The sequence below is a fragment of the Balaenoptera acutorostrata genome, chromosome 7 (genome assembly GCF_949987535.1).
Source record: "Balaenoptera acutorostrata chromosome 7, mBalAcu1.1, whole genome shotgun sequence".
NCBI classification, from domain to species: domain Eukaryota; kingdom Metazoa; phylum Chordata; class Mammalia; order Artiodactyla; family Balaenopteridae; genus Balaenoptera; species Balaenoptera acutorostrata.
In genome coordinates, this window is record NC_080070.1 from 13,392,705 (window position 1) to 13,406,932 (window position 14,228).

Sequence of the window (14,228 nt, forward strand, 5' to 3'; positions counted from 1 at the left end):
AAAAGATGCTGGAGAGTTTCAAAGTGGCTGCTTCCTAGAAGCAGGCAGGGATTCACCTTGTTAAAGGGGACCATGACTTTAGAAAAGAAACACTTTCCTTACCCTAGCCTGCAGATGAAGGTATTACACTTTTCAACAAGAACCTACCTTTAAAAATGCAAATACACTTACGTGTAAAAGTGTAAACGGAACCTAAAACTTATCTAAAAAAAAAAGTTTATTCATTTTTTAAAAAGGCAAATATCTCGGGTTTCCCTGGTGGCGCAGTGGTTGAGAATCTGCCTGCCAATGGAGGGGACACGGGTTCGAGCCCTGGTCTGGGAAGATCCCACATGCCGCGGAGCAGCTGGGCCCGTGAGCCACAACTACTGAGCCTGCGCGTCTGGAGCCTGTGCTCTGCAACAAGAGAGGCCGCGATAGTGAGAGGCCCGCGCACTGCGATGAAGAGGGGCCCCCGCTTGCCGCAACTAGAGAAAGCCCTCACACAGAAACGAAGACCCAACACAGCCATAAATAAAGAAAGAAAGAAAGAATCCTGGTCAAAAAAGGTGATGATTTAAAAAAAAAAAAAAAGCAAATATCTCAAGTAGGAACTCAAAATGACTGATTATAGCTTAAACAAACTGCCATATATTTCAAGAGAATTAGCAAGTTACTAACTTCCTAGATCTCTAAAGGAATAGGACCTGGAACAGTTACAACAACGGAGGCAAAAGGAGAGATCCAAGGGTGGGAGAGCCAAGTAGTGAACCTTTTGACCCAGCCTACAGGTCAGGAATACCAAGAACAGCAGCTTATATTTCTTTTATCAAGTGCTAACTATGAAATGGAAAGAATGCTAAATACCTTATAGGCATTACCTCCTTTAATCCTAAAGAATTACATGGTAATTTTTATAAGGCATGCGCTATTACTTTTCCCACTTTACAGATGAGTAAATTGAGGGTTTAAGAAGTTAAGCAACACCCGCAGTATCACAGAGCAGAAGAGGATACAAAGTATACACCCAGTTCCCTGCTAGCTTATCCCACAGGCCACCAGTGACTACTTAGTTATCTTGGGTATTTTGATTGTGTTGTGTTAGAACCTCTGTTGATATTTTTGTTCAGTGTTGGTTTTAAACAAGAATGGACAAGAGGCCTTATGACTGGTATGTTTAGGGGGGCGGGAAGTGGTTCCAACAGAGGTGGGCAAATATGATTCAATTAGGTAGAGTAATGGAGCCGATTTAGACAATCTGTAGGTAAATATCTTAAACTGATGAATTAAAAAGAAATAAGGCGTGACTAGCCCTCACATCTGTGAAGCCACACACACTACCTCCCAAGAAATGACTAGAGAAACTTATTTCAGAGCCCCTGCGTTTCTCTCCAATGTTAACCTTACCACTTAGAAGCTACTCCCAACTATGCTTTTTGTTGTTGTTCTTATTATCTTAATGTCGTTTGACTTCGAACTTAGAGAATCCAATCTAATACATACTTATTAATTTTTCCTCTGTCAGGACAAAAAGAATTGTTCTGGCCGTTAGATAGAATAAAAGGTATCACTTTTTTCTCCCCCTCAACCCTTTCATTCTTACTATTTTTAAAAAATAATTTTAAATTTTAATGATTTCTTCTAAAAGCCACCAGAAGTCTTTTTATTTACCTTTCCAACTGAATGAGAGTTGTACCTAACTAGCAATGTAAAAAAAAAAATTTTTATTTTGCTTACGGTACTTTTAAAAATTAATAGACTATTTTTTAGAGTAGTTGTTAGGTTCACAGTAAAAATGGGTGGACAATACAGAGAGTTCTCACATACCCCCTGCTCCCCTACACACATGCATGCACACACACACACACACACACACACACACACACACACAACCTCCCTCACTTTCAATATCCTGCACCAGTGTGGTACATTTGTTCCAATAAATGAACACGGACACATGACTGTCAACCAAGGTCCCAACTATTCTTCACATCTTAATTCTCACAGTTGCCTCACATGACCCCTCGAGGCCAACCAGACCAGTTTACAGACTTTCCTGTGACACAGCAAAGGACATTAGTCGGCACTCCTGTCTCTAGGCTCCCGCCCCATGGGCCATTTCGTCAGTCGGGAAGACTGAGTGTTCTCCCTTGACTGACCTCCAAGACCTAACTCTACATTCACCACTTTGGGAAAGAATGTTTCTGACCTCACAAGGCCACAGTGCTTTTGGCCATCTCTGAACATCTTGTAACAGAGATGGACTCATAATTTACATCACAGCAGCAGAAGTTGTTCCCAAGGGGGCTACCACCAAGCAGATAAGACTGATTTGAGAGTGTTAATTCTGGAATAATTATTAAACTTCAATTAGACCAGTTAGCTAGGCATCAGTTAGCTTTACAGTTATATCTGATTAACCGTGATTTCTACATTACAATTGAATCTTATTGCTACAAGGGTACTGCACCTAGTAGCTCCAATTCCACACAATCCAACCAGGTGCCTAGTATTCTGTGCCTCTTTTCCCCTTAGAAAAACCAAATCTATAACAAATCACAAACTGAACTACCCTTTGCAAGCAGCAGGGTTGAGAAAGACGGTTGCCTTCTTCACTTGTGCATTGGGAGGAATAAGTTGATTGCCAAACACCTAAAAAGGAACAAAGAAAAGTTTTCAGTAAATGTCCTTCTATTCAGTTAGTGAGCACATATATTCTTTCATTCCAAAAGAATTTACTTCTGGCAGATACGGTGTCTACCCTGGGGAAACAAATGTTCTTTCCGGATTTCATGTTGACAACCCCACCATAAGCAACAACAATAAAAGTGCACCTTTATTTAATGAAAACAAGCTGAATTTTATATTGTAATAAAATGCCCTGCTTCATTCACCTACTAAAGGTAAGTAACTTTTCTTTTCTCTGTAAGATATGACTAGGTTTATTACAACCAGTAAGTCCATAGTCTGTCACAAGGGAAGTTTAATTTGTCTTTAGTTTTCAGAATATAACCTTTTTCTCTTTTAACTTATTACTAAAGCTTATTCATGAAGAATCTTCATGTTACCAGTTAATCTTCATATCTTTATACACATAAAAAATAAATCTAGGGCTTCCCTGGTGGCGCAGTGGTTGAGAATCTGCCTGCTAATGCAGGGGACACGGGTTCGAGCCCTGGTCTGGGAAGATCCCACATGCCACGGAGCAGCTGGGCCCGTGAGCCACAATTGCTGAGCCTGCGCGTCTGGAGCCTGTGCCCCGTGACGGGAGGGGCCGCGATAGAGAAAGGCCCGCGCACCGCGATGAAGAGCGGTCCCCGCACCGCGATGAAGAGTGGCCCCCGCTTGCCGCAACTGGAGAAAGCCCTCGCACGAACCGAAGACCCAACACAGCCAAAAATAAATAAATAAATAAATAAATAAATAAATAAATAAATAAGAAAATCCTTTAAAAAAAAAAAAAAAAAAAAAAAAGATTCAGCATTTTAAAAAAAAAAAAAAAAATAAATCTAATACTCTATTTGCCTCCTTTCTTTGCAACCTTGATAAGTACCATCAACTGGTACAGGAAAAGAAATGTAATTAATATTTACTAAGCACCTAGTATTTGCCACTTCCACACATATTAATTCTTAGTTCTTAGAAACCAAGGAGGTATTAAATATTCCCATGTTTATAGATGAGAAAGCCAAGATTCAGAAAGATTAAGTCAGTCAAAGTATTAATAAATTACAAGCCTAGAATTTATATCAAACTCCAAACTTCTACTCTATCAGCTCTAAAGAGCTAATAAGTGATAAGGCAGAGTTAAGACACCCAGAGGACTAGATGTGAGAAGTGAAAATGGGAACTAACGGGAGGAGGAGGTGGTCCTCCTATAAAAGGAATGAGAATAGGAAAACCCCACAGAGGGCAAAATTGCGAGTCTTAGATGGTGGGAAGTAGGTCTGGGCCAAGAAGGTAGAATTCAGTACAGAAGCACAAAGTAAAGATAGGAGAAAAATGAAAGTTATACCAAGATTTTTATTAAGTAACTGACCCCAACTCTACCACCTCCTTGACAGCCCACTGGAGATCCTTTGTCACCATTGTCTATCTCTTGCTTTAAAAAAAATAAACTTCTATTTCTAAATACTTCAGAAAGACATACTATTTCTTTGTAAAAAGTTTTCTGTGTACATTATAATTACTATTCTGTTTTCACTCTTACTGAGTTAGATCTTAACATTTTGCTGCCAAATCTCTAAATATTGTAATTTGCTCTCTTTCTATCCATACTATTTCTGGAATTTGGCCAGAAATGATTTAATTAACCTGCCAGATTCCAGATCTACAGTTCTAGATTATTCCTCCTGGTCCTGGGTTTTTAGGCTCTAGAAGTCTTATCTACCTGCAACTCATGTCACAGGTTTACATGAGACTACAATGAGGTGAGTTTATGTGAGATTTAAAAATATATATATATATATATTCTTTCAAGAATTTAGACTGAAAAGGGAAGGACACAGACAGGAAAAGTAACTAGAGGGAGGAGACTATAAGGATGAATTCGCTTCCTTTTTTCAGATGGAAGGAGCTAAATGGGTGTTGGGAAGTGGAGAATTAGAACAGTGGGAAAAGTAAGAGGAGATGGAGTTCAGAACAGAGGTGGAGGTATTTACTTTGCACAAGAAAGGGAGTACCCCGTGACCACTCTTCCTTCAAGGGGGAAAGGCCTCCCCTCCCAAGAGGATTTTCCAGTTGCTAATGGAAAATTAGCTTGGGGTAAAGGTCACCTCAAATTTAATATTAAAGTTTATTTGAATTGATTTCCAAAACAACTTAGAGCCATAAGAGATAAAACAACAAAGCAATCAAATTCTTAAAACACGGATTTAGAACAGTTAGGGAATCACTAAAGAGAGGAATTTATTAATAGCATCTATTGTCATTGTCATCCACGGAAACATTTCAAAAACAAACATGAGGTCTGCCACCGACCTCTCCTACTAAATGCCTCATGCCTTTTGTCATTTTTTAGTTTCATGTTTCTTTTTTGGTATTTCTGACATCATATGCCTGAATGACATAACAAAAAGGCAACTCAGTCATGCAAATTAATCTGCAATGTATAACGTACACATTTGGAGGGGAGGGAAGAACAAAAATGTGGCCTTAAACTTGAAAGGATTAACAATTCAGCTATAACTAGATAGATGAATATTTAAGTGCAATATCATGGGACAGGGTCTGAACCAGTTGTGCTAAAGAGACAGGCTTTAAAAATATGAATCAACAGTTTTAAGAAGATTTGACTTTGAGAGGTAACAACTGTTCTGAACTGATATCCTTGGGGGTTATTCGGATTAGGGATGACTCAGGCTGTAGCCAGATCTTCAAGGACACCTGCAGACATGAACAAATTCCCAGAGCCCAACCAGTCCAGTTCTGTGTTCTTTGGACTAATCCAGAAATAAACAAGTCTAAAGGGGTGGGCGTTAGAACTGCTCTTCACCAGATTGTTAACTTCCTCCAGTTCTATTCAGAGTTGGCTGGCAGCCTGATTCATCCCCTGATAGTGGGGAAAAAATAGCCAAGCTGCACTGATGCAAGGTGCTGTGCAAGTCCCCCTGGAACAGCCTGAGGTTTCTGCACAGTGGAGATAAGGCGGGTTTTAATTGTTTCATATTAAATGGCATTACCTGAGCTTCTTGACAGGCTGCTCTCCTTAGTAGGTTATCACTATCAAAGTAAACAAAACAGAATGAACGTTAGCTTTAATAAGTAGGTTCAGATCCAAGCAAATCATCATCATTTTTTAAAATATGTATTACTCTTCCCTATAAAATACCCAAGTCAAAGTTTCTTAAGACCTGTAACAAATCATGGGCACATTTGAAAAATACTTTCTCTGAATGAAACCCGGTGTTAGGTTTCCATACTATGGTAGACATGATAATCCCTCCTCCCTCTAAGATGTCCACATCTGGGAATTCCCTGGCAGTCCAGTGGCTAGGACTCAGCACTTACACTGCCGTGGGCCTGAGTTCAATCCCTGGCCGGGGAACTAAGATCCCGCAAGCTGTGTGGCTCGGCCAAAGAAAAAAAAAGATGTCCACATCCCAGAACCTGAAAATGTTATCTTATATGGCAAAAGGGATTTTGCAGACATGACTAAATTAGGATCTGGAGATAAGGAGAGAATCCTGGATTATGCAGGTGGGCCCAATCAAACCACAAGGGTCCTTAAAAGCAGAGAAACTTCAGCAGCAAATATGACCATGGAAGAATGGTCAGAAAGATGCAGCCTCACTGGCTTTGAAGATGGAAGGTGGCCATAAGTCAAGGAGCATGGGTACCCTCCAGAAGCTGTGACGGGAAGGAAATGGGTTCACCCCAGAGCCTCCAGAAGGAACGCTGTCCTTGCCAACACTGTCATTTTAGCCCAGTGAGACTTGTGTTGCACCTCTAATCCACAAAACCATAACATAATAAATTTGTGTTGTGTTAGATCACTAAGTTTGTGGTAATTTGTTAGGGCAGCAATAGAAAATGAATGCACATACCCTGCCTTTTTCTTATCCAGTAGAAATTATTCAGGTCATTTGCCAGAAATAAATTTAATATGTAGTTGCTTCTGCTAGTGTTTTATCTAAATCAGGGGTCCCCAACCCCCAGGCCACAGACCGGTACCAGTCTGTGGCCTGTTAGGAACCAGGCCACACAGCAGGAGGTGAGCAGTGGGTGAGCGAGCAAAGCTTCATCTGTATTTACAGCCGCTCCCCATTGCTCGAATTACCACCTGAGCTCCGCCTCCTGTCAGATCAGCGGCAGCCTTGGATTCTCATAGGAGCTCAAACCCTACTATGAACTGCACATGTGAGGGATCTAGGTTGCACACTCCCTATGAGAATCTAATGCCTGATGATCTGAGGTGGAGCTGAGGTGGTGATGCTGGGCTGGGGAGTGGCTGCAGATACAGATTATCATTAGCAGAGAGGCTTGACTGCACAGAGACCCATAATAAGTCAATTGTTTGCAGACTCATATCAAAACCCTACCAGTGAGTGGCAAGTGACAATTAAGCTGCATCTTACGGAGTAGACTGGACATAAGCAACACACTTCGGGTGTCACTGTCTCCCATCACCCCCAGATGGGACCATCTAGTTGCAGGAAAACAAGCTCAGGGCTCCCACTGATTCTGCATTATGGTGAGTTGTATAATTATTTCATTATATATTACAATGTAATAATATAGAAATAAAGTGCACAATAAATGTAATGTGCTTGAATCACCCCAAAACCATCTCCCCCACACACCCGGTCCCTGGAAAAACTGTCTTCCACGAAACCGGTCCCGGGTGCCAAAAAGGTTGGGGACCGCTGATCTAAATGTCTTATTTTTCATATCACAGTCAGATACTCAATTATATCATAAACAGAAAATTTGGGCATGAGGCAAAATTTTGCCTTGCAAAAATGAAAACATTCTCTCAGAATATGTTCATCTATTTAGCATAAAGCTTTCTAAAATGTGTTTGTGCCACTTATACCTTAAGAGCACTTTAAATGGCTGACTGCCTACTGGGTTCCAGAATCTTCTCCTTGTAAGAGTCAATTCTAATGCATGTTGCTGGCACTGTTAAGATAATAACTTCAACCTGGTTAACAACAGTTAAGAAAACTAATACCCAGAAAACATGACCAATAAACAATTTATAGGAAAGAATTAAAAGGAGAAAAGTGTTATTTCACTTAAATTTTCTGCCTAGACTTTTTCATAACATCAAAGACCTTGAATTTTGCATTTTTATAGTAATTCAAATCTAATTTTGACATTTAAATTTGAACTAAAAAAATTAAACAACCTTTTGCTTTCTGCCATGGTTGTAGTCAAAGGCTATGGATTTTTCTTCCATAGCCAGGCTGGAGGAGGACCCCTAGATTTCACAGAGCAGTCAGCTTCTATGAGAAAGTGGAAGTATCTCTTCCCTAAGGGGAAGTATCTCTGCTGCCCACCTGAAACCTAAGGGCAATGACAATGTCCCATTACAATTATAATGACACCAGTACCTCAAAAGCACATACGGTTTTACAACGAAGATTTTAGGGGGACTGATCCCTCGTGAGGTCTACCCCACAAGGCGACTTTACAGCCAGGTTCAGTCCCCCTGCTTGAGTGACACTGCTCCCTACTACCCTACGGCAAAGGGAGTCCTACAAGCTCCTCTCCCCTCCCCCACCCAAGAGTCACAAATATTCATGTTCTGCTCTTCTCTTCCCATGCCCCTCCATCAACTGCTCTCGGTGAATTATTCTAACATCAACAAAATATACACACATGCAAGATGAGGTTAATTCAGGGTACAAACTAGTAAAATATTTAAAAATAATTAACATGTCACTAACCCTTTACAGTTGACTTGATCCCTCACACTCATGCCCTTCTGTACAATGACGAGGTAAAATACTGAGCCCTCAGTAACTGCCAGATCATAAAATAAAACTAGGTTCCTTGTAGTCACCTGAGCATTGTCACCAGATTCCCCCGGGCTCGGCTAACCCTCAGTCTAGCTTCCATACTGCCTGGGGTACCACTTCCAGCCTCACAGGACTGTCTTCCTGCAACCACTTGCCTCAATGTGTTTTTCCTAGTAGACAGAATGACCTGTGCCTCCACTCTCTTTTCCTACAAAGACATCCTGTGGATTATCCTGTACAAGTATATGCTTCTATAAAAGCTGAGTGCCTATCTCTACACCCCTGCCCATTTCCCCCAGCCAGCTCCTCCTCCTCCTACGAGGGACAGGCCTCTGAGGGCACCAGGCTCCTCTGGGTCATTACTAGATACCATCTTCCTTACCGCATCAGCCACACTGATGCCTGTGGACCCAGCTGAAAACACAAGACCCCCAAACATACACAAGAATATGGGTAGCACCTTGGATCATTTTTTTCCTCGATTCTTTTTTGCTAGAAGTAAAATTTTGATGGTTAAACCTGTGATGAAGTATATTATTAAAGATCTCAGCTCTCTCGAGCTTACTAATACTGCTTGATGTATCAGCCTGCTATTCAATAGCAATAGATTTTTTGATAGTTAATTCCCTGGATTTTCACGTGCCTAATGGAACGTGCATGCTGCCAATGCCACCTGTGAGAAAGCCAGAATATGTACCAATTTAGACACGACAAAAGGAATCCTCATTATAATCACACTTAATTTTTTAAATATCAAAAATGGTATTAACTATGTTGATCACGCTCTCTGAACCACACTGTATCTAAAAATCAAACGTATCCTCAAAGGAAAAAGTATTTCTCCTATTGACATATTCTGATGGTCTACAGAAAGCTCTAAAAACTATTTCAAAAACATTTTCTGAAATGGCTGCATTGGTGGAACAGAAAATAACTTAAAATTCACAGAACAACTACTGCGTGCCAGACAGTATGGCAGTTGTTTTCATAAACCTTTAATCTCTGCACCAACCTTGCCAAGGCAGGCATTATATTCTCATCTTACTGATGAGGAAGTCCAGGCTCAGAGAAGCAGGAGAGCTGGGTTTCAAACCCATGCCAACCTAACCCTACAGTAAGTGCCTTAATGCTCTTTCTTCTTAATTTCAGACAATACTGAATAGGCAATGCTCCTTTGGATGTATACATTATAGCACATTTGTTAAAGTTATCACATTACTCCCTAGTTTCGTCTAATATAACTCTGAAGATTTATATTCATATAATTTTTTTTTTAATAAGTTCAGGTGGAATAAAGCTCCCAAAAGTAATTGGTGAAACAAACTTATTTAACACAAAGTGCCAGGTACAGCACCATGAACAAGATTTGGTCCTGACCTGAAGAAGCTTAGGATCGATCCAATGGCAAAGAATAGCTCTTGGTAAATATCAGTGATATAGTAAAAGACATGTTTCTTGATAGATAATATGCCAGGCACTGTGCTAGATGTCTGGGATATACCAGTGAATAAGCCCAACATTCCCCATCCTCATGAAGTTTACACTTTAGAAGGGAAGAGGGGCTTCCCTGGTGGCGCAGTGGTTGAGAGTCTGCCTGCTAGTGCGGGGGACGCGGGTTCGAGCCCTGGTCTGGGAGGATCCCACATGCCGCGGGGCGGCTGGGCCCGTGAGCCACAGCTACTGAGCCTGCGCGTCTGGAGCCTGTGCCCCGCAGCGGGAGGGGCCGCGATAGTGAAAGGCCCGCGCACCGCGATGAAGAGCGGTCCTCGCACCGCGATGAAGAGTGGCCCCCACTTGCCGTAACCAGAGAAAGCCCTCGCACGAACCGAAGACCCAACACAGCCAAAAATAAATAATAAATAAATAAAATAAAGTAGCTATAGAAGGGAAGAAAGACAATTCGTTTGGCAATCATCAAATGATGTGACTTTTACGCGCACCGTGAAAGGGGCATATATTAGGGGTATCTAACCCAGTCTTGAAGGAATTAGAGAAGACTTTTTACAGGGACAGTGAAGTTGAGATCTGGGAGATAAATAAAAAGTAGCCAGGCAAAAATAGGGAGGAGAATGCGGGCAGAGGAAAGAGCATGTGAGAAGCCTGCAAGCGCTAGATCACGACCCAGGCAGGAAACTGAAAGCAGTTGGGGACGGCTGCAGGCAGCAAGCCAGGGAGGAGCCAGGTACAGGCCAGACCACTGAGAGCCTTTTTAACCTGTTTAAGGAATGGGGATTTTATCCTAAGGGCCGTAAGAAGCCATTAAAGGGTTTTAAGAAGAGAACTGATATGATCAGGTTTCCATTGTAGAAGGATCGTTCTGGCTGCAGTGTCAAGAGGGCAACAACGGTCAAAGGTAAGATTGAATCCAGGGAGCCCAGGGAGGATTCTTCAGGAAGGCAGGTCAGTGATGAGGTCTAGAACCAGCATCGAGGTAGTGGGGGTGGAGAGAGGACAGACTCAGCAGACATTTGGGAGGTAAACTTAAGGGCTGGCTCGTGGGAACCAATGAGAAGGGAGGGGTCAAAGATGGTGCCCAGGCTTCTGCCTTGACCTTCCAGTGGAAGGCAGCGGAAGGTGGTACCAGTCACAGAGATGGAAGGCAGGAGGAGGGGCAGGTGGAGGGGGGAGGAAGGTGAGCTTAGTTTTGGATTGGTCGATCTGAGACAGTGATGAGAGAGCAGGTGGAAGGTTCCAGGGGACAGCTGGAAATACACATCTGGAATTCCAGACAGAGCTCCTGACTAAAGATACACACGGTAATAAGAGGGGTGAGAGGGGATAAGATCATCTCCATGAGTAGGTGAAAGCAGAAGCAGGAAGAGATACCCTGCACGTTGGGACCCTCCACAGAGAACACCAAATGACCCTCAAGTAAATGGAGACTGCACCTCATCTCAAAGCCAAAGGAAAGATGTGGTGGACAAGCAAGGAAAAAGCCTAAGCATCCTTTCCCTTATCTCCCATCATGCTCTTGATGTTGCCTCAACTTTTGGCAAACTGCATGCCTTGCTGTTCCTAAAAGACAGAGCGAACCTTACTTTTCCCCTCCAAGGATGTGGTCATTTTATCCCCTCTCCCTTTAAAAAAAATCAAAGGCCAAACAATACCACCCACACCCTTACCTCACCACACACAAAGCTGCTTGTCTTATCTTTCCTCCTTGATTATAACTATCTTGAAGTCATGGATAATTCACCCTTTTCTCTTCCACAGCACAGAGCACACACTCTTGTAGGTCATCTAAGATACTCAATAAATGACTGTTTAATAAATAAGTGGCAAATGTTTGAACACGAGAGACTGACTCACTGTGCCCAGACAGGCAGACTCTGTTCTGGAGGACAAACTGAAGGTTATTCTTTGTAGGAGTATCTGGCATTCTGGAACCAAGAGATCAGCTGGGATGGTTCTTCAGTGTCATGACCACCAAAGGGCAAGAGGAGGGCTCATTGTGGGGCAGGACAGGAGAGGAGGGGAAACTTCAAACAGTCATAGGAACTTTACTAGATCAAGAAAACCCAGGGAGGTGTGTGTGTGTGCGCGCGTGCCCACGTGTGTATGTTTGCCAGAGAGGGTAATGGAACTAGAACCCTCTAGAAAGGCTAAGTCAAGAACTCCTTTTGGTACACCAGGAAGCACCATAAGAACTGTCCCAGTGGCTGAGTTTGGTGTCAGAAATTCCAGATTGCTAATGAGTCAAGAATCTGATTGTGAAACGAAGACCCTGTGACCAGGAAAAAAAAAAAGTACTGTATATAAATTCCAAGCCCATGCTCTTTCCACTACAGCATGCTGCCTCCTGAGAGAATTGAAGCTTAACACAATTTAAAAGAGGTGCTACAAAATGTAGTCATATCAAAAAGAGTCCCTGAAGGTCTGCTCAGTACTAAAATGCGGGTTCTTTGACAGAAAGAAATTACAAGCTTCTGGATTAGAAAATGAACAAATCTGCTGATGTCACCCTGCCTGAGGCTTTAAAAGAATATGAACGTGCCTGCTACCACAGGAAGTGGGATGCTCTCAATTTATTCTGAGCCATAAATGTTTTATTTATTACTTTAGTACTGCAAAATAAGATAAGTTGTTATTTCAATAACTGCTCTACACGGAGAGAAAAATCACATGGATCCATCCTATTTCCCAAAAAAGACTTCCCACTATAGCCTAGAGGCAAACTGTACAGCAATTTCCACCACCAGCTTTTCCCTTCATGCATGCAAACACAGCTTTTGCTTTACACAAAACAGATTTCAAGTTTAGATGTTTGTAACAACTACTTCTACTTATCAAAGTGTACTAGAATAATTAATCATTATATTGCAGTGGTGGTACCCACTGGTTGTCAGCAGGGATAAAGTGGAAATGGAAGCAAAGATGAAAATGAACCTTTGAGAAGCGATTGTCTTGCGTGCAAGATGGGAAAGCTCTTTCAAACTACAGATTCCTCCTCAAGCCCATGCCACCTCCAATTCCCCACCCAAGCAGGTAAGGGCTGCTGCAGTGAGCCTCTGTCATTCATGGGAAAATGCTGACTGTCTCTGCCTAAGAGAAAGGCATGTGACAAAGCCGGAAGAAATGCAGCCCCTTAAACAAGAATGCTTGATCTTTGAGGCCTGAAGAATGTTCATTTGGATAGAAGAAAATGGATAGTATGCTGATTAGAAACTCCAAGAGAACAATGAAAACAGTAATCATTTTTTTAAGTTTTTTTAAATTTTTGAATGATTCTTTAAATTCTACAGTGCTTTACAATTTTCAAAAGTTTCACACACATGATTTCACATAATCCCATAACCCTTTTTCCCCCATCCCTATATTGACCCTCCCCCTTCCCTCTCTCCAGTGGTAACCACTAGTTCGTTCTCTGTATCTGTGAGTCTACTTCTTTTTTGTTTTACTCACTAGTTTGTTGTATTTTTTAGATTTCACATATAAGTGATAACATATGGTATCTGTCTTTCTCTATCTGACTTATTTCACTTAGCATAATGCCCTCCAAGTCCATCCATGTGGCTACAAATGGCAAAATTTCATTCTTTGTTATGGCTGAGCAGTGTTCCACTGTATGTATGTATGTATATATACACACACACATACCACATCTTCTTTATCCATTCCTCTGTTGATGGACACTTAGGTTGCTTCCATACCTCGGCAGTTGTAAATAATACTGCTATGAACACTGGGGTGCATTGTACCTTTTCAAATTAGTGTTTTTGTTTTTTTGGATGTATACCCAGGAGTGGACTATCCTTCCAGATAGATTTCTTTACTTAGGTATATTTAACAACGCAAAGATAAACATTTTTAATAATAATATAAAGCAAGTCAAGAGCATTTCCCCAAGACTGTTATTTGCCAAAACAGGAAAGAAGGGAAGGAGGGAGGGAGGGAGGGAAGGAGGGAGTCAGTCAAGTCCATGGTTAGCAAGAATGAATAAGTCAGCATTGAAATTACAAATCTAGAGAAAGTAGCTTCTCTGAGGAATGAGCTGATACCGCAACCCCTTTCGTATCTTGTCTCAATAAAGTCAGCCGTCCCAGCAGGCCTTTGTCAAAATATGTTTCACCCCATTTAATACATAAGATGTGTGATTTACCCCAGAGATATCAATTTACCCACTATTTGACCATGGCTTTCTGAACATTTACACTAATTTTCAGGTCAACAATCCCTGTTTTTACTATCTTTATTTATTTCTTTGTCAAAGTGTTAAAGCTCTACAGCTTTAAAGGTATTTTATTTAAAGCTAAATAAAATGCCTTTATCAAAGCCATCCAAGCCCAA

The 14,228-nt window shown here is 41.5% G+C and overlaps 1 protein-coding gene across 4 annotated transcripts in view; it reads right to left on the reverse strand.

Annotated features, from left to right (window-relative positions):
* The window catches only part of AGK (acylglycerol kinase), an 85,976-nt gene that overhangs the window by 48,303 nt on the left and 23,445 nt on the right, over nt 1-14,228 (reverse strand). For all 4 annotated transcript variants that reach the window (XM_007177027.2, XM_007177031.2, XM_057549737.1 and 1 more), the window contains exons 3-4: nt 5,661-5,700; nt 2,552-2,631 (exon numbers count right to left, since the gene is read on the reverse strand). In XM_007177027.2, the coding sequence (XP_007177089.1) occupies nt 2,552-2,631; nt 5,661-5,700 (120 nt within the window). The remainder of the gene's footprint in view (nt 1-2,551; nt 2,632-5,660; nt 5,701-14,228) is intronic.